Genomic DNA, 27,764 nt, shown 5'->3' on the forward strand with positions numbered 1-27,764 from the left:
AATTAGCAAAATGTTTTATTGCACAATCAATAAGGCCACTTCAGTTCAGGGAACGTCTCTTAATTACATGGGTAAGAGTCCTTGCGGTGTTAGGAAAAATAACTTCAGGTTATTCCTCGCCGCAATTGCAGTGTTGGATGCTCGGGTGCGGGAGACCCTCCCGGGGTCTCTCAGGTTGGTGTGTCTTGTCACAGGGCTCCTCCAATCACCAGGTACGAGTTCACCCGATGCCTCTGTGTTGTCCGTTAAGTTGGGTGGGATGTAGCGGCGGCCCATCAGAGACTCGGCAGCATCATTGTGGGCAAGCATGTTGTGGAGGGCAATACAAGCTTTCACGACGTCCACAGCCTTTTCTGGGTAATATTCAATGGGCCTATCGAGAATCTTCCAGCGTGCGACCAAGATATCGAAAGTGTTTTCAATGACCTTCAGGGCCCGTGAGTGGCGGTAGTTGTAGGTCTTCTGAGCATCATCCAGATTGACACCTGCAAACATTTACAAAACATATTGTAATGAGATTAAACAGAAATACAAATGTCGGAGCCACTCTTCATCAGATAAGATAAGCTGTATCGATCCCATCAAGAGGAAGACTAGAGAACACGCGAGTATAAAATAGAATAAGATAGGCAAGAACATTTTATAAAAATATAGGCAATACGTACATTATATAGTATACACCTTTACCTACCGGTAGAAATATTTGTGGACGAATGTACTTGATATGTACATTCTATGATATAAACTGTACTTTTGCATTATGTATGAGATCTTGCAATAGATCAAATGTTTGTATTCATATTGTTTAATATTTGAATAAATACCTATTCTCATATATATATATAACTACACATGATGTATATAAATAGGTATAAATTCAAAATATTAAACAATATGATATGAATATAAAAAATGTATGTAATTGAGTAAAAGAGGCATACATGTGGAATAAATAATAAGTACTGTTTACCTAATACAGATAGAAATTCAAAGAAATGTGAAAGAGGACACTAATGTGCAAAAGGACCTTTTTATCAAAATAGTGCAATAATGGTGAATGGTTATGATATGAAACACAGAGCAATGCTTATTTTAGATAAGAAGTCTGACAGCAGTATGAGCCGCTCCTTCTTACACTGTGGGCTCAGCAGGCGGATGCTGAGAGAGCTGCTTCGGGCCCACACACTGTCATGTAGGTCAGGGGCGCTGGGAGAAAGTCTATATATTTACATTATATTAAAAAGGCAGTGCAGCAGCTTTGTGAGTTGTGTATGGATCTGAGTAACCAACAACATTTTATGCCAGTTTCGACTTGGAACTTGGACTTGAAACTTGGTCTTGAAACTTGGTCTCATTAAGGCCTTTGTTTTAAAGAACTTAATGAAATGTCTGTAACATGTTTTGGTCAAAATACCACAAGGATCATTTAAAACAGCACCCATTTTACCCTGTCTAAAACAGCCCTCCTCAGATTGACCTGTTTTGAGTGGAGCCGGGCTCCCCTAGCCGGGGGGAGCCCCTAGGCAGCTAGAGCCGGGCTCGCGAGTCAGAGTTTTTGGGACGGTAGACATGCCATATGCCCAAATTAATGTGTAGAAGCACTACAAAAGTGGCAATTTCATAATATGTCCCCTTTAAGTTCACGTTATCCATGTTACATTTTTGCATCAGATAGGCAACACAAAAACTAGACTCAATATCCTGAAATTAATAAAATATTAAAAGATTACAAATAAAAAAGTATGCCTGCTGCTATATTACTCTCAAAGTTCTATAGAAAAATGAAATAAAGGTTGTTGTATTATTGACATTTATAGTCAACTTTTTTAGCCTTGTAGTAACAGTCCCTGACCAGTGGGGGGGGTACTCCAGCAGCTCCCGCAGCATCCCTACTTCCAGCGTCCTTGATGCAGTCATGGGGTCAGAGGTGTTGTCCGTGATGGATTTCACTGACAAAAAGTGTGGGGCTTAAATGCATTACCTGAGTAAGGCCGCATTAAGTTATCGTGCAGAGGGAAGGCGGCATCTCCTAAGAAGACGTGGGGCAGCTTGGCGCTGGAGCCGGGCAGGGCCACCGGCTCCGGGAGCTCCAGGGTTTTGTTCAGCAGCCTCGACCCAAAGTGACTGATGCGGAAAATCCTCTTCTCGTTGTCACAGTCATACGAAGAAATGTCCACCATCGTGAAGCGGTGGTGCGCGTCACAGGTGGCAAACAGCTCGATGGACTGTGCGTCGTTGTGGTAGACGGAGTCACTGCTTTTCCTGACGCTGACGCTTCTGTCATCGATGCAACCGACACAGTTCGGGAAGTTCCACAGTCTCCAGAAGTCCTGTGCGATGTCCGTCCATTCGGTCCCTTTGGGCAGGGACACATAGTCCTCCTCCAGCGCCTGCCAGATGGCCGAGCACATCTCGGACACGATGCGGGACACGGTGGACACCCCCAACTTGTAGCTGTCGGCCACAGACCTCTGGCTGTTTCCAGACGCCAGCAGCCGCAGTGTGACCGCCAGCCTCTCCTGCAGATCCACCGGGCGGCTGTGGGTCCTTTCGTGGCGGACGAGGGGCTCGACCCGACGCAGCAGCTCGTCGAACCGGTGAGCTGACATCCCGAAATAGTCGAAGTGCATCCCCTCGTCCAGCGTCCTCATGGGTTTCACCAGGACGCTGAACTCTCCCAGGACACTTCGGTCCGCGTTGGGAGGACGAACCGTCCACCGTCTCTTCCGTCGCCTTTTAGACAGCAAGCTGACTATTAAGAGTTCCTCCTCCTCGAACATCTGCAGGATCATCTCAGCCGCCGCCATTCCGTTCGTTTTATTCTTCTTCTGTGGATGAGGCTGTCTCATTATCTTTAGCATTACCGCCACCAGCTGGTAGGGAGTGTGGATCAGGAAGTCTTATATATTCTCTTTTCAAGGAGCATTATGTCCACCACCGTTTGTTATTAAAGCTTCTATAAACGTCCATTCATGTTTTTTTACATAGACAAGTTTATTTATAAAGCAGGTGACATGCAGTGAAGTAGATCCAAGATGCTGCAGGACCATTAAAAACAATACAGAGACCAAATTATCAGAAAGAAATGTAAATCTTAAAGCCGAGTAAGAAATTAAATTTTCAAGCAAATTAAAAAACTCAAAGGGGAACAATCAAAGTGACAAAAATAGGTCAAAGAAATACGAAATGATAAATCTGTATCTTCATTTCAAAATAAGTTGAAAGGGAAAAATAATATAAAACGTAATATGTTTTAATATGAAACTTGACAGGTTTCGGGGGGAATATAGGGTACATACGTATATGTTTATTATAATGAGGGACCACATGACCGCGGTTTCTCAGCGGCGACACCTATCGTCCAGGAGAAGACTGCAGTGAGTCACCATATGTCAACAGTGTGGGGGACAGGACAGACTCGCCGCCTCGGTCGTACTCATATACCCGCCGTCATGTTCACAGGGATGCGGGAGCAGGAGCAGGAGGACGCTGCGGCTCTGAGGCAGCAGAGGAGACTGAAACAGGCGATCAGGTTCCTGCACAAAGACTCTGCTGATCTGCTGCCTCTCGATGGACTCAAGATGCTGGGCACCTCTAAACAAGGGGTGAGCCACACCTGACAGGCCCAATAACACTATTATCACATTGATCCTATGTGGACTTATTCACTCTAACAACCGTTTAAACTGGTGGAGCCACTGCATGTGTCTGTCATGTGATATATTTTACATAGTATAGTCCAGCCTCTGTAATATAGAATATAAAGATAATATTTTTAAATTATGACATTGATGTCTTTTTTGTTAAGGGGGCAGTGACACACAACATGTAAATGTTATAAGTTGTTGCACCTGGCTGGTATATTGGAAAAGGATGATGAGTATACTGTTGCTTTCACACCAGTGAACTAGTCTGGGGTTCCTTTGAAACATTATTAGTAGGGTGCGTGCATAAAAATAGAATTCCTATATTGCATGAATTAAGACTCAAGCATAACCATACTAAAATGATGGTGGGTTCTGTCACAGGGTTAGCTCGTGCAGAACATGTTAGGCTTGAAGAACATGGGACACTGTATATTTCAACAGGCAAACCTAACGACTGTGACAATGTGATATTGCATCTGTGTCCATACTCTGTGTCTCTTACTCTGACATTTACATTATACTGACATTCTCACCCTTGAACTCAAACCTATAATTAACTTGGTAAAACTTCTCGTGAAGTATGTCATTTTAGTTGATCTGCATGGTCTCTGGACACTGAAGAAGCTTTCTGAAGTTCATCGGATAGTGTCCTTATAGAGAGTTAACTGCAGCTCCACAGGAATGAAATGAGAACTTGGCCCATTTTCTAACCATGCTTGTACTGTTTTTTTATTTTGAGTGCAGCAGCCGCACAATATCCTGCAGAAGCGCCTGCTGGAGACCAAGCTTTCCCGGGACAGGATAAACATGTGCGGAGTGACGGTGAACAACGGAGGGGTCCTCCTGAGCTGCAGTCCTTTAAATCCACGCGAAGACGAGGAAGAAGAGAGGGAAGATTTGATTTATGTGCAATGTAATGTGAGTGGAAGAAGGACAGTTGGTTACGGTGCATACAATATGTTGGTAAAAATAAATAAATACTGTATTACGGTTGCTTCATCAAATTGTTGTAATTAAGGCTCTGTTGCATCCTTCATGCAGCCATTTCCACCTTGACCTCCTATGTGTGTCTGCAGTGTGTAGGACAGGAGGTGAATGTGCTGATCGACACAGGCTGCAGACTGAACCTGATGTCCTCGCTGACTGTGGAGAGATTAGGGTGAGAGGATTCACAGCACACACTCAGCATCTGTCCATTTGACTGACATTAGTTCATTTTCAATGTCCAGAGGGTAATGCTGTTGTGTCTCTCAAAGTTTGAAAGAGCTCGTGGAGGAGAACAAAGAGGAGATGGAGGGGTTTCCATTTCAGAGCAAACTCTACATCGAAGGCCACGTCAAGGGACTCAGTCTGACCATCGGACAACTCAGGATAATGTGTTCCTTTGCCATACTTGGTAAGGAAGAGAAATAAGACTCATTCCAGAGTAGAATGAGTTCTTGAGACTGTAGCCACTTTGACATTATTGTCCACCATTTATTTTTATGTATTTTGTATTTGCAGAAAGTGACAGGCCACTGATGTCGCTGGGAAACAAGACACTTAAGTCACTAAAGGTAAATCATTTAATTTACCTTGACTCAAACTCAGGATCGGTTAAATATCTTCATAAATCTAAAGACACTGCAGATATGATAATAATTGAATGATTTTGCTTTTTTATAGTGTGTAATTGACACCGAAAAGCAGATGTTGGTGTTTGGGACATCTGTGAGGGAGCAAGTTCCATTTGTTAAAAGGCCATTCAGAGGAAGGTAACATGAACATTTTATTACCTTTAACTCATTGTCGCTGTCTGAGAACATGTCCTCTTTTACAAACACATTTCATTCAGACAAACTGCATATTGTTGCAAAAAGCACATCTGTTTCATGCTATATGCTGGTATTCTACATTGTCCAGCCACAAAAAAACATAAAAAAAAGAAGCATAATAATACCAATACAAATATATCGTTAAATATTATTTATAATAATATCTTAAAGACAGAGCACATTTTTGTTGCATGGTAAGTAATTTTACTTTTATTAATTTTCATGATAATACTATCATTTTACTTGATAACTTGAGCATGTGATGTTAATTTTGTTTAAATTACAGTTACCTATTCCTGCACTGCTTAAAACTAATTGCATTGTTGGTAATATAAGTTTTTTTTACAAGAAAACTGTGGTCTAATCAGTATGTGTAACATATATAGACACTAAAATTATGTAATTTGCCAGATGCTTTGCTCCAAATCTGAATTTAAACAAGTAATTTATGCTTCTTTTTCTCTTCTATTTGTGTAGCAGCTCCTCTGACTTCAGAGACCTGGGATACTGATCTTCTCACCACCAACACCACCAGTGACCAAAAGCAATAAAAATACTCTTTACTCTTATAACTAGACCTTAAGGTTAATAGGGGAAATTCCCACCTTTTACATTCTCACTTTCTCTCTGACCATTTCCTCAATGCATTCATGGGTCATAGGTGATGTCCCGATACCATAGAGGCAGCGGTTAACACAGCAAATTCCTCATGTAGCACCGACAATATATTTCATCCTTGTAGCATATTATATTACATACTATTGTCACTACAGTTGAAGTTGTAGGGCTGTAAACATTATAGTTATACGTTGTGATAGAACTGTGATCAAAAACTCTTAATAATAATGATAATAATAATAATCCCAATACATTTGATTTCATGGCATCTTTCTAATCACCAAATCACTAATCATGAAATCTGACATCATACATCTTGTGTTCTATATTATATTTATATCTGAAATAATGCTCTGAGAAAAAGCTTTGCACAATGTACTGCACATAGACCAACTGTTTATCTACTGTATTTTATAATGTTGTTAATGTGTTTTCTAGTCTGAGACATGTATTTACATCGAGGTCACTGCCTGACAGTGACTCTTGTGACTCTTGTGTTTTATCATGTGACTGTAGTATATCAAATTAAATCCCAAATCATGTATTTTCATATGTGCTCTTGCATACTTTGCTACGAAGAAGATTCAGCACCTAACACTACATCACACACAATGCAATACATATCTCTTTAATCAACTGGGCCTGTGCTATTTTATCTGAGGACCACTTATAAAACGGGGCCAGCTAAAAGTAGCTTGACATTATTAGAGCTGTTAATAGGAGCTATTGCTGAAGAAGGTGACTGAATCCCAGCAACTGTATCGTGACTGTAGTATTTGGTAACGCACCCTGGTTGGCTGGTTGGCAGGTGAACAGCCCCCCCAGTGGCCATGATGCTGAACACTTCTCCATAGAAACTAACATCAACAGGGAGGTCAAGTTGACGCCTGCGGCTGACTGTGCACACCACATTAAAGTGTAAGTAAAGTCCTGAGTCTTTACTTAACTTTAGGTCAAATAACAGGGAAAGAGTTGTTTATTTAGCTGATTCCTTTACTGTGTGTGCTGTTTGTGGTGACAGAACATTAACAGAATAACTATGTTTCCTGTTATTGTCAGGCACAAGTTTCAAAACTTCATGCTGGACTTTGTTTCAGTGATGGGATGAAACTAAAATAATTTACTAAATACTATACTAAAGAACAGTTTTGAGCTAAGTGTACTTTACTTGAGTATTTCATATTTCAATTAATTTATATTATTCCACTTTATTTCAGAGGTAAATATTGTGATTTTTTTGTAATAATTTCATGAACACATAAATAGGATGTATTATTATACGCACAGATGTGTCACTGATAATCCAATCATTGCTCATCTGATATATCATCCATTGTATTTGTAGCATTACAATGTTAAATTTAGCAAAGGTCTTAATAAGGTCTGGAAAATTGTATGACTCCTCCAGGTTTTTCAGTTTTGGAATGACCTCCAGGCAGATGGGGGCGTCTGAGGATGCATTGATTCCACTGTTTGTGGGAAAAGAAGGCTGCAACATCACTTTTGTCCTGGAGAGCTCTGAGAGCATGAGAGCTGTTCTGGGGTCAGTGAAACGGCTGCTGATCCAGACCCTGCTGACTAAAGCTTCACTCAGAGACTCTCTTTTCAACATCGTAACGTTCTCAGACAAGGTGAGGCCAAAAACCATTATCCTCTGGAAACCATTAATATCCATACCTGAGTTCAGAGGTTGTAATATTATGGACTGACTGAAGGATTTGATCCAGATAACATTGTATATAAAAACAGAAACTGTTAAGTAAATCAAAATTGGTATATGTTTACTTAATCAGAGAGCCCCTTTACCTCAGGAATTTTGTTATCCACTTTGCAGGTGAACTGCTGGTCCCACCACATGCTTCCCTGTGCTCCTGACACAGTGTACACCGCTCTGTCCTGGATTCACTCCATCAGGTGCGGCCCCGGCAGAGGTCTCCTGGCCGCCCTGAGTTTGGCCCTCTCTGACCCGACCTGTCACGCCGTCCACCTGCTCGCCACGGACCTCCCTGACCAGCTGGAGGCCGTGCTGAGCGCTCTGCCCGTCCTGGCAGCCAAGAGGCCTGTGAACACTTTCTATCTGCAGGAGTCATACGCTCAGCTGGACGGCGACACAAGACATTACCTGCAGTGTTTGACTCAGGCCACAGGAGGAAGCTGTTATGTGATTATAGACGGTTCCGATGGGAAACTGGGGAAGGTATGACAGAATGTTTGCTGGATGGTACGTGGTGGATTGAAGAAGAAACACAACTTCTTTTCACCTTTACTTGTCCCACTCATGTACCTGAAGCTACCAGGGGATGGTGATTCCTCTCTGCTGTGATTTTATTTAACATCATTTGGCCAGGGGAGGGTCTACACAGATTTTAGATGAATCCCACCATGATCTATTCATAGGATGTTTTTTATCAGAGTGGTTGCTCTGACTTCATTTCAAGGAGCAGAGTTCAATACACCTGAATCTTTTTGAATAATGCATCAAGTGCATTTGGTCAGGTCCTGCAATGCATCAACATGGCAAGCAAACACTAGAAGGAGAAGAACTTCAATTTAAGAGATGACACCAAATCAATACTTGAGTCAAGAGAACTAACAGTAGTTACAGGTATATCAACATGTGTTTGATAATCCTTTCTAAGTAGTGATGTGTTATTTCAGCGACTGAGTTCAATTTACTATATTGATATTGAATCCAGTTGTGAAAATGTCACTATGTCATATAGGAGCATGGAATCACGACCTGGAAGCTGCATTGATTATTATAACCTATGCTTTTATAATCTACTCAATTACTTTACTATTCAGACGGCTACAGCTAACAAGCTACACTGACAGTGACTGGATCCTAAGACACCATACCCCACAGTTGTGGTGGCAACATTTATTAGCAAACACAAACTATCCAGACACAAAAACATACAAAAATTAACAGGACCATAACAGCAACATTTAACCATGACACTTTCAGTCCCATGAGCCTTTGCACCCATGCTGTCTAATCAGAGCGGTAAGCTCACCGATCGCCGCATTACATTACACCTACAATCCAAACCAGTTTGGGTGTGGGATAAGCAAAGTATAGATATAAGACACAGTGACAATGTCCACATATAACATTGTTACTTTTTCTGTATGCCTGCCATCAGGTGATTCCTCTGTTTGTAGCTGAGAGCCAATCGTCAGTGCCATTCGTCTCTCCAGTCAGGTGTCGCTGTCCGTCCACTTCAGTGATGATCCCACAGCAGCAGCACAACATGTCTTCTCTGCTCAGGTCAGTTTCCATGGTTTACTACTTACTCATTTGAAAGCATGATCTGTCAGATCATCAGGTCTCAGATATCATACATATAGTTTGTGCTTTGGTTGCATCATCAGCCCAGTGACACACACACATTTCAGCTGTACCCTGGCCTCTCAGGTCCAGTCTGGATTATCCAGCCCGCCTGGTCCCCTCCTGTGTGCTGTCGGACCGAACCCTGGCCCGTTCAGAGTTCTTCCCTGGATCCTGTGTGCTGGCCAGGAGAGAGGTGGATGGCTTGTATTATCTGGGCACTGTCATACAACAAGTTCAGGTGAGCCGATGTCGTGTTTGTGTGTCTCACTGTGTGTGTGTGTGGAGGTAGGGAACATGCTAAAGGCTCCTGAATGCATCCTATCAATGAGTTGTCACAAATAGCTGTTCTGTCGATCACGATCACACTTACATATGTTATGTGTGGTCACTCTTCATCCCTGAACACATCCGGAGGTGGTTTGGGCAAAAGCATCACGAGACATCTAATTCCCATATGTCTAAACTCAGGGCCGCACAGGAGTTTGGGTAGTCGAATTTGACTGTCCAGGCACTGCTGGTTTGGGCGTGGTCTCCTCCCAGAGGCAGCTGGTTTGCTCCCTGGACATGGTGAGCCACCACCTCGGGCATCATACGCGCTGTCTGGTTCCTGGAGACGCTGTCCTGTCGCCATGGGGACCAAATCTGAGACGCTACGGCCCGGGGAGAGTGATGGCCGCCCCAGAGCGCAGAGGTGGTTTTGGAAGTGCAGAGGAAACATTTTTACAGATGCATGCTAAATAATTCTGTTGAGTTTTATATTTATTGAAAATATATTTTTAGGTTTTCTTAGGTATCAAACTAATTCAGTGACAGATATCTGTCCAAGCACTGGTACATTGTTAACTGGAACAATAGCTAATTCCACATCTACCTGCTAATTAAAAAAAACAGGTCCTCAGATAAACTCCAGCAGCATATTGATATTTGAATATTTGTATTTCACCATATTGGATCTATAAGGACACAGCACAAGAGCTGATCTTAATCATGGCAACAGCATTTAAAGAATGGTAAATGGTCTGTATTTACAGTATATAGTGCTTTTCTAGTCTTGAACACTACTCAAAGCGCTTTACAGAACAGAATCACTTCCTACTAGGCAGGGTACTGGTACTCTTAATATAAACAAATAATGGCTAGAAAATAGTATGTACTTTTCTGTCTTTACAAAGAAATACAAATGTTCTTTATACTGAAGATGGTGCATGTCAAGATTATTGTTGTCATATCTACTCATAAGGACCCCCAGTAAAGCCCGGTTATATCTTAGTCTTTTTCCTGCAGCTAATGGTGTTGTGAGTCTCCGGGTGCTGATGTGGAACGGCTGTGTGTCTCTGGTTCCTGACCGCCTGGTTTTACCCATTTTGGAATCTCACCATGACAGGATAACCAGAGAGCTCCAAATCCCAACATCAGCCCAGAGTCAAAACTGCAGCTGGCTTTGTGCCTACAGCGTCTCCTGCCCCCCCGAGGTGTTCTGCTTTGACTGCTCTACTTCTCCTTGCTGCCCTTCAGTCACCAACCATCAGCCCAGCGTGGTTCCAACCAGATACAGGTCCAGCCTCGGAGATATGGATGGATTTGAGAGGGCAATGCAGGATAAGCGGCTGGATCTCAAAGATACAGAAATGACAAAAAGTGACCCGGAGTCCTGTTCCTCTTCATCTCTTACTGATGTTGAGACCAGAGCAAGTTTTCCTCCTGCGGTGAAAATGAGGAGTAAACATCAACGTCCTCCCTGGAGGTACTGGAGGAGTATAGGGCCCGAGCCTCAGCACAGACAGCCAGGTGGGAAACACAGTCACTCACTAATCTAATAAATTATTGTCTTTGAGGGAAATCATCTTGTTTTGCTTTACGGCACAAAAGAGAACAAGCATAAACATCATCCATCCAGAGAAAACTGAATCAGTTTTTTTTTCACAGGACCTTAGTGACAGTTCAGCATTGTGACATATTTATCAAGATATCCCTTCAGACATGTAAAATACATGGTGAATGCTCATAAAGGCCAGGACACTGTCAACACTAAAAGTAATATGGTCCCAGAATCATTATTCACAGGTGAATAATGATAAAAACGGTAAAACGTTTTGAAACAGGAAAAAGAAGTTTGGCCAAACTTTGTTTAAGAATTTGATTTAGTTTTGGGTCAGTCCTGTCCATTTGAAAATGCTGATACATTATAAACTCACGCCCTCTGTATTTGTGCTTGTGTTTTGCGCAAATGCATGCTTGGTGTTATTTTCATTGTTGACCAACAATTTGATGAAACAACCCACATCAAAACTAGCTAAAACAAAGTGCACAAATCCATTGATATCACTTCCCTAAATCCACCATGTGGTTGTATGCCTCCGCCAACCGGTGTAGTTTTGGTATACAAATAAGGTCAGTGACCTTTGACCCCTGAAATCTGTCATCAATTCATTGTTCACAAGAATGGGAAGGAAGTGCGTACAGAAGGACAGACGACCTGACACATAAATCCTTTAGCCACTGCCTGTTGCCATTGCAGTTGCATAGCAGAATCAGTGACACTGGTATCGTGGTCAAACTATGGTATTGCAGTTGAGGTCTCCAGCGAAAATCATTCATTCCGCAAACCTCTGATAATGTAAAGTAACACCAGTTAACCTGCAGGAGATCTGTGCATGTTGATAATTTTTTGTTTTAATCTGCAGGGAGCGAGGTGCCCAGGAGGACCTCAAAACCTGTGAAGTTCAGCACCTCCTTGTCCAATCACAGCTCTATGTTTCAGTCACTTCCTGGTGCTTGCGGAAGAAGAGCTAACATCATTGACATTTTTGGCATGAACCTTTAACCTTAACCACCTGTGGGACTGCAGCCTAAACAATGCTACTGTTAAGGGAAACATGTCAGAGGGCAGATCCTGAAACTTGACATGTGTCGATAAAGTCTGGAAAAAAACTAAATGCTGTTTGAATAAAAAAACACTTTATTTGATTACACTGATGCAGGTAAAATACTGTTAAGTGCATGACATCATGGTTTAATTTCATTACAATAAATAAAATACAACAAAATATGGCTTCTCATTATGCAGGATAGAAACCTTTCCGATAATAAAATAGAATGTAAACTCCATGTAAAGCAGGCAACAAAAAACGTATATATACTTCGCATTAGAGTTGGTCAGCTCTGTAAAAGCAGGTGAAGGGTTTGGTTCGGTCAGACGTTAAAGGTGAGGTCGATGCTCTCTCCGGCTCTGACACTAACCAGCTGAGTCTGCTGCTGCGACTCTGGAATGGAGGCAGTGATGGCATACGTTCCTGGAGCAACCTCGATGTGGAAATCTTCACCTGTTCCCGAAACGTGACCCTGAAGAAAGAAATTGTGTTTGCATAAAAGCATCACAGAACTGGAGGAATGAAACTGATGTGGAAGCGCTGTAAAGTTTCTCTAATGACTGTTAAATTCAAGAAGCAGCAGTAATATCAAAATAATATTCTTCCTACAAGATGCATCATTTAATATCTCGGCTAAAGAAGTCTAGTGGACTAGTGGCAGAAAAATTGGACTATGGGCAGAGACTTCCGAACATCAGACCGGAAGATCTCTGGTTCGACTCCTCGCAGTGACAATAAAAACATACCTGTATGGACAACACCTGGATCTGTTCGATAGTCCAAAGAAGACTCTCCCTACCCCCACTGTCTAAGTGCCCGTGAGCAAGGCACCTTACTCCCCCAACATCTGCTCCCCGGGCGCCGTGCATGGCTGCCCACTGCTCTGTGTGTCCTGCTATGTTCACCAGATGGGTCAAAAGCAGGAGACAAATTTCCCTCATCTGCATGTAGTGTGACTGTGCATGTGTTTGGGATCAATAAATGTATCTTATCTTATCTTAGTTTCTAGTCGATTCAAACAACTTTCTGTTGTACAAAGCTCTTACGTGTTTCCTGGTTGGCAGAGCGGCGGTTGTCTTCCCAGCAGCTGGTCGAGTGTGGAACCTGGACACGTGTTTCCTCTCTTTGTCAGTTGGGTCAGTGCAACAGCCTGACTCATAAAACCTCTACAGCACAGAGAGTACATATTTTAGTCTTCCCAGTCACTGGCTGAGAGCACAGACACATCAGGTGAGGACTTAACACCTCACAGATATTTACTGACCTTGCACTGATTGGTTGTCTGTGCCATGAGCTCTGCCAGGGTCGCAAAGGCATCATTTAGCTCTGTGTGGGCTCTCTGAAAAGGCAACAAAAGCAAGGAGCTTGACTTGAGAACAGATGAGCTAATATGAAACTCAGTCAGGGTCAATCAACCAATTGTAGCAGTGACATTACACAGAAACCATGTAGGCACCTTGACAGGGATTTGCGTGTCTTCCTCTATGGTAGTCGGGGTCTGGGGTTGACCAGTGCTGGTCCAGTCCACGCTGCGCCTGGAGGCCCGCTTCAGCACCTCGAGACCCAGACTGGCAGAGCGCTGCAGGGAAGACTCCAGCCAGGCGTGGCTTGTCATGACCAAGTCATGTAAAAACTCAGGTGACCTTGGATGTAAAAAAATACTGTATACATTTAGTCTTTGCAAATTTACGTACTTATTCTCTGTTTTTAAGATGCAACAGCCGGCTAATGAGGCCACACAAACAGAAGGTTCAGATCAAAGGCCTCCGAGGACTGAGATTTCAAATGGCATATAAAGTCTTACCAATTAAAGGCTCAGTTCAAAGGCCTCCAATGTCTACGATTTATAATAGTAGATAGGTCTCAGAATTGGACTGCAGATAACCAGTGATTTAATATACCATTAAAAACCATGATTTGCCAAAATGCCAAAATTCACTAAAATAAATATATCATCATTACATTCGGCACAAATCAGAAGTTTTGAACTAGAAAGGAGGTGAGGAAAGCCACCTCCTGATTGATTGAACAGTCAACAGCAGATACAGGGCTGAGCGTATAATCAGAAGGTTCGAAGCTCAGTCTTCGGTTGGGTTCTGGAGCCAGCTCCGTTTATCATTTGAGAAGAATAAACTCTACTGCACTGAACTCTGACCATCTCCTGTGAATTCCTACGACCAACAATTGAGGACTCCTGTAGCAATAGAGTACACATGTTGGAATAAGAAGTCTAGTCTTAGTATCTGTCCCAGTAATAACCTGTTGTACAGCTTCACCTTAGAGGAGGAACAAGCAGAGAGCATTGGATCAGACAGTTGTTTTTGTTGCCTTACCTCAAAGTGAAGACCAATAGACTTGAGCTTTATTCCAAATATACACTGGACAGATTTGATGGTTTGATGTGAAGCCAAAATGAAATGACAATTAAAATCAACAATCAATAATCCTCAAATGTAACATTGATAATGGTATTTGTTTTCTATGATATGAAACGGATTATGTTTAGACTATTGGTTTGGATAGAACAAAATTTGAATGAGTCTACTTGGGTTATGGGAAAATATGAATGACATTTTCCAAAGATGGTTGTCACTCGCCCGTAGAGGCTCCTATCATCACCTGTTTTGTTTGACTAACGTCATAAAAGCCGAACATACTGCATTTATTATGATCTTATAATAGAAGAAAATCATCACAAATACTAGATCTACCTGAAAAACAACGACAAATAACACAATTATTTTACAAATTCTGCAGATGAGTTGTCTGTTGCTCAATTTATCGATCAGTTCGCTTGTTATTAAAAACAAACACTTTCATCGGTCAGTAGAACTATAGGTTTGATTGCTTTATTCACAAACATGTGATCATGAGCTACTTCTTTCTACGTCTCACAAAACAGGACAAGCGAACGCAACATAAAATCAACGAAACTGCGCATGCGTGAAGATTAACGCCACTAAGCTTTGATGGAATGCGGCTGTTTTAGTTTTAGTTTCGTAGCAACTCACGTTCTTCGTAAAGTCAACCGAACTTTTCAAGAGCTCAACGTAAACGGCTGCGATCTCACGTGTCCGCTTCTAAAGTCGCTCCATGCCAGTGATCCAGTGAGGAGATGGTTTACGTGTTTACTTGTAGCGTTGAGGGAAAAGGCGCAGAATCACGACGCTGATACGTCAAAACAACGCTTCAGAGAAACCCACGCTTCTTCTGTCGCTTACCTTTATCGTGTAGTTCTCACATGTTCCACTTCCAAGTGTGTGAAGCATTACTTTCACTCTCCGATCGTGGGTGTGCTGTGTAGAAGACAGTGTCAGGACAGGAAGTGCTGCATACTAAGCCCCGCCCCCCAAAAGCACCAAGTCACGTTGGTGTTTATCTCTAAACATCTGTTAGGGTTTGCAATCGTGCCAATAATCATCTAGTGAGTTTCAAAAAAATCCTTATTCACCTCATAAAATAAATGTTTGTAAGGCTGCACCCTTAATCTTTGTTTCCCTAAAAAACGTAACTGGAATGGAAAAACTATATTTGATTCATAAATATTTTTGCTCCATATAAATTTCTGCAGTTCAGTTGGTAAGATAAGTTTTAAAATACTTGCTGGACAGATAAGTCACCGTTTGGTAAATTAATCCTGATGTTTCTACAACAAGTTTCCAGGGTTCTCTTACTCAATTTATCAAAACAAGTGAACGCCCAATGTCAAATTATTGCTGGATCAAAGGGATTTCCCCAACCAAGTCTGTATTAGCTGTTGACTGGTGGAATTAAGTCTTTAACCAAATTAGTCAAAATGGGTCAATAACATTGACCCATTACTGGAAGGAGGTCAACCTCTTGCAACCTGGTGCAGAGACCACAACCTCCTGCTGAATGTCAGCAAGACAAAGGAGATGGTGGTTGACTTCAGGAAAAGCCACACTGAGCACCCCCCACTGACCATCGAAAAAAGACTGCAACGCATAGTCAACACAGCTGGTAAGATCATTGGTGCCCCACTCCCTTCCGTGCAAGACACTTACACCACCCGCCTCACCCGGAAAGCCTCCTCGATCGTGAGTGACACCAGCCACCCCGCACATGGTCTGTTCAGCCTCCTACCCTCTGGAAGAAGGTATAGGAGCCTCCGTTGCCGCACCACCAGACTCGAAAGTAGTTTCATACATCAAGCTGTCAGGAAGCTAAATTCTCTCCCCTCACTCCCCCCAGCCATATCCTCTAGTCTGACTGGAGGCTGAAATCCCCCCCCCAAAAAAAAAACACACTGTCTCTTGTACTTCTTGTACTCTTTGCACTTTTATCCCTTAATCACTACGTTTAAACGTTAGAGAACCTTATGCTGCTGTACTAAAAAATTCTGTATGTTTACTTAGTATTCGGAAATGTTTTGTGTCATCTGTTGTGCATGTGCACTTTGTTTCACTGTGGGAGTGGGAAACGTATAGATTCCCTGTATGTTCTGAACATGTTAAGGAATTGACAATAAAGTTGTCAATTTTTGACAAGTTCAGGATACTCTCAGAGAGCGGGTCCCTTATCTAAATTTGACATAAATCAGATGTCCTGGATTCCTTCAAACACGTAACTTGGTCATAATTGTGCCTACATCAGTGCAAGTGATCCTGACAAGAAAGTTATTCAATGTACTAAAACATTGTAACATTTGCCCCTTTTTTTTTTTTAAAGATTGTGTAGTACATTTATTCATTGTGCCATACGTGAAGCCATTATAAATCAGACTTGACAAAGACAATTCCCATTTATACAGTTTATTTTTGCAAAAAACACACTGACAGGAGTTTTATGCCATCAGCACGCAGGCTCCTCCCACTGCCTTGATCTTCTCTTCGGCCCTTCTGCTGAAGAACTTGGCCTTGACGATCACAGGCTGTTTGGGCAGCTTGCCTTTGCCAAGAATTTTGTAGTAGCCCTGGAAAAATATAAGATATATTATTGCACCATAGCTAAATAAACCAAGTATCATCATCTGACACAATGCCATTCACCTGTTTTCATGTACAAACTGTACAGAGGCTTAAGTTGCAATAATTGCTCATACTTAACAGGAAATGACAGAGCACTGAACATGTGTACATTACACTAATTTGCATAACTCATTCCATCTCTAGATAAAACGAATTTCACAACAGTGAGAGAAAACTTAATTTGTTACAGATAGCATGGCAATATGTTGGGAGTACACAATTACATTTTAGCAGTACTTTTACAGAGCTCACATTTTATCAGAAATGCCCATCTCAAAATTAGATCTTCAAAAATATATATCTTCATACAATTTTCCAAGTCAGATTAAAACATTTGAGTCGGTACATCCAACTGATTCTCTACGCTGATAAAGTTAATTACAGACTTTGTGTGAGACATTGCAGATGGGAATTTAACCTGTAAATTGAACTGGTAAAACTATGGTTGACATTTCAAATTTAAAAACTTTGTTACATCCATGATGTGACGAGTCAAGGACATTCATGCTCCCAATGACCCAAGCTTTGCATAGTTTTAACAGTGATAAGGGACGAGAGTTTTTTGGCGAACACTTACAGCGCGCACAGCATCAATGATGGGGGCGGGACCTTCAGGCTTCTTGCCATAGTTGAGTCTGGTCTGCTCGCTCACCAGCGTCCACAGCTTGTCCAGGTTGATGGTGGGGCAGTGGGTTGTGTTTCTCTTCAAATGGTAATGTCTCATTCCCACTTTACCGAAGTAGCCCGGATGGCTGAGGGTCAACAGAAAATACAGATTTAAGGTTTACTGCAAAACAAACAGTCCTTTCATTGACTACATCCATGTGTGGAATAATGGGACTGGATATATAGGTTCTCTTGGACAAGTAATCTCTTTAGTTAAAAGTATTGCTGTACCATAAATATTGTGCTTGATACAAACACAAGATTAGTGAGCAAAGTTAGACCAAGACATGATTGAAGCTTTGTAACTGCCCATGTGGGTGACTGACCAACGAAAAGCCAGTCGGTGAATAGGACCAGTCTTCACTCTAAGAGGACTCTAGCACACCAAGACAATGATTGTGTCAAGGTGAGACTCTAGTCTCTACACAAAAAGTATCACTTCAGCAGGAATGCAGCTATGAGGTACAATGCCATGCTCAACTGATGAATACACGTTTAACACAAATGTCAGTGTCCTATATCTGGAATATTGGAAATGAGTTTATTAATCTGCATTGACATGTAGATACCATTGCTGATTAACACAGACCTATACCTTTGTTGGGACTTGTTCCTTGACACACATTCATACCAACAGTGCAGTAAACACAGGCAGTTGCAATTACTTTGTAAATTCCATTTTCATTGTGACATGACAATTTCCTTCCATCATGTAGATGAGACGAACTTGACTAATGAAAATCATTACCATACAATACGTTGAAGAATCTTACAGACACTGCCTTTTCAAACTACAACATAATGCAATTGACGTTTCCATGGATTGATGTACTGCACATTCCTTTTCCAGTGTTCCCAGATAAACTGCCTACTTCAATAAAAACCCTCTGTTTTTGAAGTCATTGAGCCATATCGGATAATAGAAATCTCCTACTTTCCCATGTTCTAATATTTTGATAAAGCAGTGTGTTAAAGTAAATATGATTTATTGTTTAGTTTTTGGTCATAGTAGTGAATATCAATAATCATAGATAGGTTATGATATTGACTACTATACCATTCTCTACACCTAACTTAAGTATAAGATGCATGTCAACAGAATAAAGTTATATCAGCAGCAGCAGCGCATTATTTCGTATCACACTTTGGCATAAATACAGTTTAAAGACAGGTTCATGTGAGATCAGCTGAACACTCAAACAATCACTTTTCCCACACACTGAGCAGAACTTACTATTTGTCAAAGTTGATTCTGTGGTGATGCATACCACCAGCATTACCACGACCTCCAGGATGCTTCCTGTGCTTGCCTGTTCAGATGGACGAAATAACGCTTATTATCACAGTGACATTACCAGGCAAACAGCTATACTACTCAGATCTCGGGTACATGGGTTGTTTATACTCACCGATACGACCATGTCCGTGGCTGACATGTCCTCGGAGCTTCCTGGTCTTGGTCGCCTTGGTTGGCTGTTTGGAAACCATGGATGAAGGTTAGCATACCTGAACTTCAACTCTCAATAATGTGGATTCTATAGGTGTGAAGCTAGCTGGCTAGCAACATTTCAGAACACCAAGAAAAACTGTCTAGTCTGGCATCGCGGCGGTTTAGACAGCCGGTCAACCTAAAACACAACAGTGCAAAACTACAGTAACTCATAACGGGACACAGAAAACACATTTCAACAGGAAACCACGCTCAGTCGGTCCATGCCATATCCCTGGGTCCTTACATGCTGCCTAGCATTCTCAAAGGCTAGCGCTAGCTTACAGGTAGTTTTATGTGTTTAGCGCTCACAGCGGAATAAGCCTTTAGCACATTATTCAGCGTTAGTTCTTATATCTGAAGCAGCTACTTGTGTCACATTTAAGAAGACAACGCTTCAAGTTAACTCAAGCTAGCAACTGGACAGAAACCGCAGGCTAGCTGCAGAAGCCGGAGGCCGAGCTACCACACAGGCAACTGCTCACAAATCCGTGTATAATTCATGAATGTGTGTAATAACAGCCAGGAATCACTGAGCAGAGGAGACCGCTCAACAACATGTCACCGAATGATACTTTTCCTGGCCGAGAGCACGAGGATGGACACAGATTTATCTCTAGTTCATTGCTGAGGGCTTCACGATAGCACCTACCATCTTGGAGGAGAGTTGAAAGAGGAACGGGATTTGGAATTCACGCGGTTTTGTGCGAGATTTGCTTCCCGACAACAAAGTGCAGTGTGTCTTCTTTGTGTTTTAACGGCGATCGGTAAAACTGCTTACAGGCCCGATGCCGCCACCCTCTGGAATGGAGATTGAATAAAAATAAAACTTAAAACTTCTCTCTTTCGGTTCATCTCCATGGTTTTATAGCAGATTCGCCGGTAAAATTAGGTGTTTTATTAGAGAAGCCAACTGTTCATACCTTTTTTTCCTAAATCGTTGCATGTGTAGCAGAATCATTATTCCAGGAGTATGGTCATTTGTTTTAATAAAGGAAAAACATTACAGGGCAGATAGTCCAGAGAACAAGCACCCATACTGTTCTACTTATTTCTTTCCCTCAGGTTACTGACTGAATATCTTGATACTGATCATGAAATATGGCCGATTCTACATCTGTACATGTTAATATGGCAACCGTTATTCAAAGTTGACAGGACAAGGTGTATTTTTACCTCCACCGAGGACATTATGTTTTGATCTGCATTTGTTTGTTATTTAGCAGGACTACTCAAAGAACTAATTAATGGATTGCCACAAAAGAATGGTGTGAGGATGTGGTATACGTCATGGACCAACCCTTTCAATTTTGGTGCAGATCCAAATGGGTGAAGTTTAGGGATTAGGATCAGGGGTCAGATATAGGAAATGTTTTTTCACTTTATTCCAAATTGATAGGATGTTTTTCAACATCATGAATCTTGATGCAAAAATTAGACATCTCTTGGTATTGATATCTATGACTGTGTGAATTTTTTTTCACATCCAATACAAATTTAAATGAATTCAAATGGTTTTTGTTCTTTTTCTTTTGATCAGGAACAAGAACGTGTCAGTGTTGTTTTTCTGCATTGTTACTCAAGTTACCTGAAGGAGTCAAGAGATGATCCAAAGTTATATTTGTTCTGAGCTGCAAAGTAAATTTCCTGTGAAACTCAGAGTAAGGAAAGGAGTAAAACACTGTCTTTATCAAGTTAGTGTGATGCTGCATTAGCCGTGGTTCATTCAGGCTCAAGTTACAAGTTCATTCACGGACAGTTGCCTGGTATTCAAATGCAGGCAATCTATTTAGAATAGTAATTTATTACTGGACTGAACTCGGTTTATATCCTGATATCTGCTTCATGCTTCGATGGAAGAAAAGACAAAAGTTCCAGCTTCACAGGAGTTACTGAGCCTTATTCAACCTCATCAAACATGTAAGGGATGTTCTTTGTTAAACACTCAGTAATTAATGTTGTAGGAAATTTCACAATTTCAAGTTATATACAATTTGTGTTGCTGTATTTCTGTCAGAATAATGAAAATGGAATTCAAACATGTACATTTACTCAAGTACTTTACTTAGGAATTTCCATTTGGAAATGCTTTCTATTTTCCAAGAGCTAAAGTTACTTCATTTTGAGATGGTGACATTATAAAATATGGTGCCTCTAACAATGTCATGTAAAAGTAAAAGTAAAAGTAAAGCTATCCCACAATAGGACTACTGAAGTCAAACCATTTCTGAAGCACAATTCATGATCCACTTGTGACTGTCAATGTGAAGTGCTGCAATGTCACAGCTGGCCGAGGTTGAATCTGCTCTCCACCAATCAAATCATCCGTGTCATCCTTGATACTGGACACATGTAACAGTTGCTCTCTCATCTTCAGCTCACATCCACCCGAGGACACTCGCCTGCTTCCTGAAGCACACATCTTGTTCTTTCTATCATTCACACTCAGGTAAGACACAATTACCATTGTACTTGATTCCTCCATTTTAAACGTTCTCTTTCCACTCATGTGCTATGTTTGTTTTTTTGTACATGCTATCATCCTTAAAATTTCCCAGTATTATTGTCCTTGGTCAAATGCGCAGATAAATAAATCAGAAAATCGAATTCCTCTGCTTCGCCTCCTGCTTTTTTGTTCTTTTCTGTTTGTTTTGATCGATACACACGAGTTTTCAAACCAGCAGCTTCTTTTGTGTTTTCTCATTTCTTAGTTAACCCCAAGGGGCCTGATCTCCTGGAGATGACAGACCTGGTGCACAGATGCCATGGCAACTTTCCCCAAAGGCGTGCCACCTTGTTTCCACAGGTAGGAGAGTGTGGAGCCCAGCTCACACTGGAGGCCATGTCATCTGAGAGTACTGTCTAAATCCAGAATCTTCGGCTGAGGAACCAAGCGTCCAAGTTTTACAGTGGGGAGAAAGTGGGAGAACAGCTGTTGATATTTAATTTGATCATTATTGATGAGAAGGACCAATCTCATTATTTGATAGGTCTGCAGGAGTGGATTCTCTGAGATGAAAAATGAATCAAGTCAGCTTTACAACGGAGAAGCTGGAGCAGCTTTGCCATCATCTGCAAAACAACAAAGACAACCTGTTACCAGTGTCGCAGCTGTACTGAAGAGAATAAGGTAAAGGAAATCACAACATGCATTTGTGTTGAAAGGAAGAGTTGGACATTTTGGGAAATAAGCTTATTTGCTTTCCTTTGAGAGCTACATTTGAAAGTGATACCTCTCACATTTCTGTGCATCTTGTTAGTTAGGTTGACTTAAGACAGAAAACATATGGAAATATCCAGCCTGACTCTGTCCAAAGGCTAATAGGTTTATATCAAAAACTCCTTGTTTAACAATTTATCATCTATGTTGATTTAGGATTTTGTTTGTGCTATTAGAAAGCTCGACATTCTTTTTGTTGATTGATCTGCTTGAAAAATGTCAGTCAAGTCTTCATTTATTTCCACAGGGTTCATACAGAGGCCCAGAGGATTCTGGGTAATTCCTGCATACCTGTAGTGAGCCTGGAGCGCCTGAACTTCCAGTCCGCTTCCTTATCGTCTTTGCAGCCTGAAGTGTCTCTGGTTCAACTTCCCTGCCAAACTCAAACCGAGCTTCACAATGACGTTACTTTAAATCATCCTCAACAGGTAGAGACATGACAATTTAAACATTTTCATTTGAAACAAAGACAAACAGGAGTTATCGTTTATGATTATTTTAACTTTTTACTTTACGTCTGTGTCCTAATCTCTGCTCACAGAATGGATTCAGTGGAAACGAGGCACACATTTTAGAGATCAGAGAGGATTCACCTGAGTCTGAACCGGCAGCATTATCTGATCTCAGTCAAACAGAAACAACATCAATTTCCTGGACTGAACCGTACTCTCCTGACAGTTTCCCCTCTGAAGACCCAGTGCAGGACGCAGGCTTTGACTGTGAATCAAACCCAGATCAGTCGTTTATCCTGTTGGATTGTGGATCTGATGAATGGGACCCCAATGGAAAATCAAACTCCGACACGTTTTATTTGGATCCAGATCAGGGGCAGACCATTATGATCGTATTGGATCCAGAACCAGACACCGATCAGACCGCATCCATGCAGCTCGAGGATGTGTCTGAAACTACATGTGAGGTGGATGTGGTTGAAATGGAGGAGATGGAAGAGCAGAGAGCTGATGTTTGCTGCTCACAGGAGGAGGCACCCTCCTCCATCCATCAGCCTGAACCTGGAGATGAGACTGAGGCGGTGGAGAGTGAAGACTACTGTGCCGTCTGTCTGAATGGAGGAGATCTGCTCTGCTGCGACAGCTGCCCTAAAGTTTACCACTCGGCCTGTCACATACCTCCTCTCATCAGCCTCCCTCTGTAAATACTGTACAAGTACACATATCTGCAGATTGTATATGCATTTATAAGCGTTACTCCCGTTTCATGTTTGGGTTCAGTGTAAAGAAGGAACACGTGATACAGATGCAAAAATTTGATCTTTTTTTTTATAGATTTCTTGTTTACTATTATGTAATAATATAAATGAAAATAAATGAATTTTCTTAACTGTGACCTCAAACAGTCCTGTGTGTCCCACAGAGGTGACTGGGTGTGCACGTTGTGCAGGTCTGACCAGGAGCCTGTGGAGGGCTACGACTGTGAGAACATCCACAACTGTGAGGGAATCAAACCCCCGTACACATTGTCCAACCAGGACCAGACGGTGAGCTGTTAAGCACTGGTTTGGTTTATATGGATGAAGTTTGTATTTTCTCTCATACTTCTTTATTTTGATAAATCTTTATATAACCAATGTGGTCATTAAGTTCAGTTTCCTTTCTATTTCTCTTCAATAACCAACCAAGATTAAGTTAGGAGGAAAACCAAATTGTCATTTTACTGATAATAACTGTTTCACAAAATGAAAGAGAAGAATCACAGAAGAGAATGCAGTTACATAGGGTTTGTATAACAACAAAATACTATAGTAGTATATTGTGATTGTGCATCACTCATATGCTTCTCGGTTTCAAAATCAGTTTCAGTGTGTGTGTGTGTTTGTGTGTTTCCCTTTGCAGAGGTGTGAGAAGTTGACCCTGCTGTTGTACTGTCACCTGCTAAGCGCTCCGTTTCATGAACCCGTCAGTCGTCTGGTCAGTCCGACAGATTTATTTAAAAAGATCTAATGCAGGATATTACCCTCATAGGAATCAATCAATTAATCAATTAAATCGTATTTGTATTGCCCATCTGCATGAATAACTTTTGGGTGTATCGGTACAGTACAGAACTATACCAATACATGTTATAATAACTAGATAATAGCCTGTACTTAATGACAATCACAATGTGGGGACCCATCCTGCATTATTAGAATATATTCACATATATCAAAAATAAAGCAAGAATCCAGTGTGTACGCATTCAATTTTAAATGTATATTAGTAAGATTCCTTCACCACATACAAATAAACCTGGTGTAAAAAATAATCATTACTATCATAATAAAGACATTTATCAAATACTTTAATCAAAATGAACAAAGCAAACTTTTAAAGCAACACTATGTGACCTTTGCTGTTCAAACAGTTCAAAATTGTAAAAATATATGGTGTAAATATGTATGTAAAACAACAGGAAATGTAGCTGATTAAACTATAATACAACTTATTACATATGACCTGATTTTATACCAACTGCTTCTAGTGACTTTTATGAGGTTTTCATAAAAGAAGTTTTCTGGTATTCAATCATGAATGAGATGCTGTGTTACATCAACACTTTCAGTTGGTTTTCCCTGCTCAGTCTTTACATGATTTACAAATACAGTTGTATTACAATTAGTGAAACATTTTCAGTGTCATAACACTCTGCCTAGAGAATAGAGAAAACACACACCAGCCGCTCGTACAATAATCTGATCTGTGACTGCCCTCCAGGCTCGAAACTACTACCAGATCATCAAGAGGCCCATCGACCTGTCGGTGATCCGCAGGAAACTGGACGAGAGCAAAACCGTGCACTACTTCAGCGCTGAGCAGTTCGTCGATGACGTCCTGCTGATGTTCAAGAACTGTGCTACTTTCAATTACGTAAGTGTGTCATAAGGATGTTGGAATCTGAGTGGATTTGCCAGTTTAATCTAATTTCTCCTGTAATCAAATTATTTCTTCAATATAGCCTTAGGTAATGAATTCCACATGTGGCATCAAACGGGGCCCAGATACTATCAGGTCAATAATTGTGGTATTTTCCACTTTGGTTTATCTATTTATAGGCACCACCAATCAGGATGTGTCAATCTGCTGGTAGAGAGTACATATCAAGTCAAGACATCACTAGCTCCATTTTGATTCTAACATCCAAGTCCTACATCCATAGGTTGATTATGAAGGGTTTTCAGATTATAAAATAAAGAACATGCCGAGCAGACAGTATGCAGACTATATACAGCTGTTCTGTTGAAACACACTATATTGTCACCATTTTATTTTCATAATGAGCTCATGAATTCTCGAGGGCATATACCTATTTTGTGAATTGAAAATGATCTTAACTTTATACACCACCAAATCCCAATCAGTTCATCCTTGGGTCCAAGTGGATGTTTTGTTTTGCCAGATTTGCCAGAATTCCCTCTGGGTGCTTCTTATATATCATGTTCACAAAATATGTGAGCTCACCATGACCGTGACCTTTGACCCTTTCCCAAATGTGATCAGTTCAAGTGAATGTGTCTGAAGAAATGACTTGTGTTTCTATGTATGGACATGTGGATGGATTGTACAAACCGATCATATATCTTACCTGCATTCATGACTGAAACAAATGCCTTCAAATTTAATTGAACTTCTCTCTCTCTCTCTGATGTGCAGCCAGACTCGGAGGTGGCTCAGGCCGGGCGAAACCTGGAGGAGTTCTTCTTTGGCAAACTGAGGGAGATTTTTCCTGACAGGACGTTCCCGACGGCCAGCCAGGACACAGTGGACGCCGCTCGTCTCCGCTGGCTGAACAAGAAGAGGAAGGAAAACAACAGGAAGAGGAGACACACGTTTAGAGGGAAAAAATATTATCTTTAACTTAACATTGTTGTGTTAAAGCCTTTTTGTACTCTTATTTTTTACATGGAGAATTGCATTTTATTGGGAACCAGTAACATGTGTGTCAGATATTTCCACAGATTTGCAGGTATGAAAAATTCTTGGCAAATTATTCACATTAGTTTAAAGGCAGCAGAGCGATGCGATGGTGAGCACAACTACCTCACAGGTTCAAATCCCAGCTTAATCCTACAGTCCAAAGACATGCAGATTGGAAACTGTTTAACTGGATATTTGAAATGTCTGTATGTTTGTGTGAATGGTTGTTTGTCTTTGTAGCCCTGTGATACGCTGGCAACCCGTCCACCTCCGCCAAATGTCTGCTGGGATTTGTCCAAGCTCCCCCAGCGACCGTCAAATGATAAACTGTGTAGATAATGATAGGTGATTAGGGAGGTGACTAGACTCGTCTCATGTTACTTTTTGTGATGTAACTGACATTGTTCTTTAAGTCTGTGAAATTTAAACCAGGGCCTCAGACAACACTAATAGGTGGTCGGTTATACAGGTATAATACCTGGTCTAATAACCATTGGACAAAGGTTTAATATATAACACAATTTCCAAACAGAATGCTGCTTGTTTAGGTGTAGTTGTTCTGCCACAATATACAGACATGTACGCTGCCCCAAACTTTGGAGCATTACACCTTAACTTTAAGTGGAAAAGCTTCTTTTCACGTTTTGTCACCTATTTGTCACAGTTATAGCAGAACCAAGTTGAAATGATTTGGAGAGAAATACTTAGAAACAATAAGAATCATGCTGAGTGGAAGTTTGTATTGTTTTTGAACATCAAGTTGAAACTGATAGGGAGGATCCTACTTATTAAGAGTTTCTTATGACTTTAACTGACACATTTTAAAAAGCAGTTTAAAGTTAATATATGCCTCCTTTCTTTTGAAATACAAACAATAGCCACCAGGGGTCATCTTTGTGTTTATTCCCACATAACAACTTCAGCATTTCTCATCAACACTGTTGGAGATTATTGAGATGGACTGAAGAACAAAGGAGCTTTGATAAATATGAAGACACTTCTAACACGAGAGAGTCGCAAAAGTGAAAAAAACGAATGTCTGAAGACATCGAAGAAGATGTCAAGAGAGGATATGGTGGACAGCTGACAATGGTGTCAGTGGAGTTAATACGTCACTTCCTGTCTCTGCCTTCTCCACCTCTCGCCTGAATAATGCAGAGGATTTGTTGCTGTTGTGAACACGTCTGTGCAAAGAACCTCCTGC

General features: G+C 41.2%; 6 protein-coding genes and 1 non-coding gene across 9 annotated transcripts; 3 read left to right on the top strand and 4 right to left on the bottom strand.

Moving 5' to 3' along the window:
• LOC133955230 (putative nuclease HARBI1) lies at positions 1-2,824 on the bottom strand. The gene is made up of 2 exons (XM_062389956.1): positions 1,982-2,824; positions 1-485 (listed from the first exon to the last, which is right to left on the bottom strand). The coding sequence occupies exons 1-2, from the start codon at positions 2,805-2,807 to the stop codon at positions 64-66; spliced, it is 1,248 nt and encodes a 415-aa protein (XP_062245940.1). The 5' UTR covers positions 2,808-2,824; the 3' UTR covers positions 1-63.
• A 547-nt stretch (positions 2,825-3,371) lies between these two features.
• Positions 3,372-6,629, top strand: LOC133955241 (nuclear receptor-interacting protein 3-like). Its single transcript, XM_062389977.1, has 7 exons — positions 3,372-3,605; positions 4,392-4,565; positions 4,724-4,806; positions 4,904-5,043; positions 5,151-5,203; positions 5,313-5,401; positions 5,942-6,629. The coding sequence occupies exons 1-7, from the start codon at positions 3,390-3,392 to the stop codon at positions 5,970-5,972; spliced, it is 786 nt and encodes a 261-aa protein (XP_062245961.1). The 5' UTR covers positions 3,372-3,389; the 3' UTR covers positions 5,973-6,629.
• Positions 6,630-7,919: 1,290 nt separating this feature from the next.
• c6h11orf16 (chromosome 6 C11orf16 homolog) lies at positions 7,920-12,237 on the top strand. 2 transcript variants are annotated; one of them, XM_062389952.1, is made up of 6 exons: positions 7,920-8,276; positions 9,226-9,350; positions 9,498-9,651; positions 9,882-10,104; positions 10,698-11,201; positions 12,098-12,237. In XM_062389952.1, exons 1-6 carry the CDS (start codon positions 7,935-7,937, stop codon positions 12,235-12,237), a joined length of 1,488 nt encoding a protein of 495 aa, XP_062245936.1. In that variant the 5' UTR covers positions 7,920-7,934. The 2 variants fall into 2 exon arrangements, with proteins under 2 accessions (XP_062245936.1, XP_062245937.1); XM_062389953.1 differs by lacking the exon at positions 12,098-12,237 and having other exon boundaries at positions 10,798-10,934.
• A 115-nt stretch (positions 12,238-12,352) lies between these two features.
• On the bottom strand, positions 12,353-15,643 carry akip1 (A kinase (PRKA) interacting protein 1). Of its 2 annotated transcripts, XM_062389983.1 has the most exons (6): positions 15,505-15,616; positions 14,617-14,661; positions 13,740-13,926; positions 13,548-13,622; positions 13,330-13,449; positions 12,353-12,755 (listed from the first exon to the last, which is right to left on the bottom strand). In XM_062389983.1, the coding sequence occupies exons 3-6, from the start codon at positions 13,896-13,898 to the stop codon at positions 12,606-12,608; spliced, it is 504 nt and encodes a 167-aa protein (XP_062245967.1). In that variant the 5' UTR covers positions 13,899-13,926; positions 14,617-14,661; positions 15,505-15,616; the 3' UTR covers positions 12,353-12,605. The 2 variants fall into 2 exon arrangements, with proteins under 2 accessions (XP_062245967.1, XP_062245966.1); XM_062389982.1 differs by lacking the exon at positions 14,617-14,661 and having other exon boundaries at positions 15,505-15,643.
• A 1,396-nt stretch (positions 15,644-17,039) lies between these two features.
• Positions 17,040-20,171, bottom strand: rpl27a (ribosomal protein L27a). Its single transcript, XM_062389984.1, has 5 exons — positions 20,079-20,171; positions 19,347-19,410; positions 19,172-19,247; positions 17,849-18,023; positions 17,040-17,216 (listed from the first exon to the last, which is right to left on the bottom strand). The coding sequence occupies exons 1-5, from the start codon at positions 20,079-20,081 to the stop codon at positions 17,088-17,090; spliced, it is 447 nt and encodes a 148-aa protein (XP_062245968.1). The 5' UTR covers positions 20,082-20,171; the 3' UTR covers positions 17,040-17,087.
• Positions 18,235-18,362, bottom strand: LOC133956020 (small nucleolar RNA SNORA3/SNORA45 family). Its single transcript, XR_009921058.1, has one exon. It is a non-coding gene; the product is annotated as a small nucleolar RNA SNORA3/SNORA45 family (small nucleolar RNA).
• Positions 20,172-22,427: 2,256 nt separating the features above from the next.
• Positions 22,428-27,287, top strand: LOC133955228 (E3 ubiquitin-protein ligase TRIM33-like). Its single transcript, XM_062389954.1, has 7 exons — positions 22,428-22,556; positions 22,894-23,074; positions 23,188-23,798; positions 24,021-24,144; positions 24,500-24,574; positions 25,361-25,513; positions 26,297-27,287. The coding sequence occupies exons 1-7, from the start codon at positions 22,441-22,443 to the stop codon at positions 26,498-26,500; spliced, it is 1,464 nt and encodes a 487-aa protein (XP_062245938.1). The 5' UTR covers positions 22,428-22,440; the 3' UTR covers positions 26,501-27,287.
• The last annotated feature ends 477 nt before the right edge of the window (positions 27,288-27,764 follow it).

Source organism: Platichthys flesus, chromosome 6 (genome assembly GCF_949316205.1).
Source record: "Platichthys flesus chromosome 6, fPlaFle2.1, whole genome shotgun sequence".
Lineage (NCBI taxonomy): Eukaryota > Metazoa > Chordata > Actinopteri > Pleuronectiformes > Pleuronectidae > Platichthys > Platichthys flesus.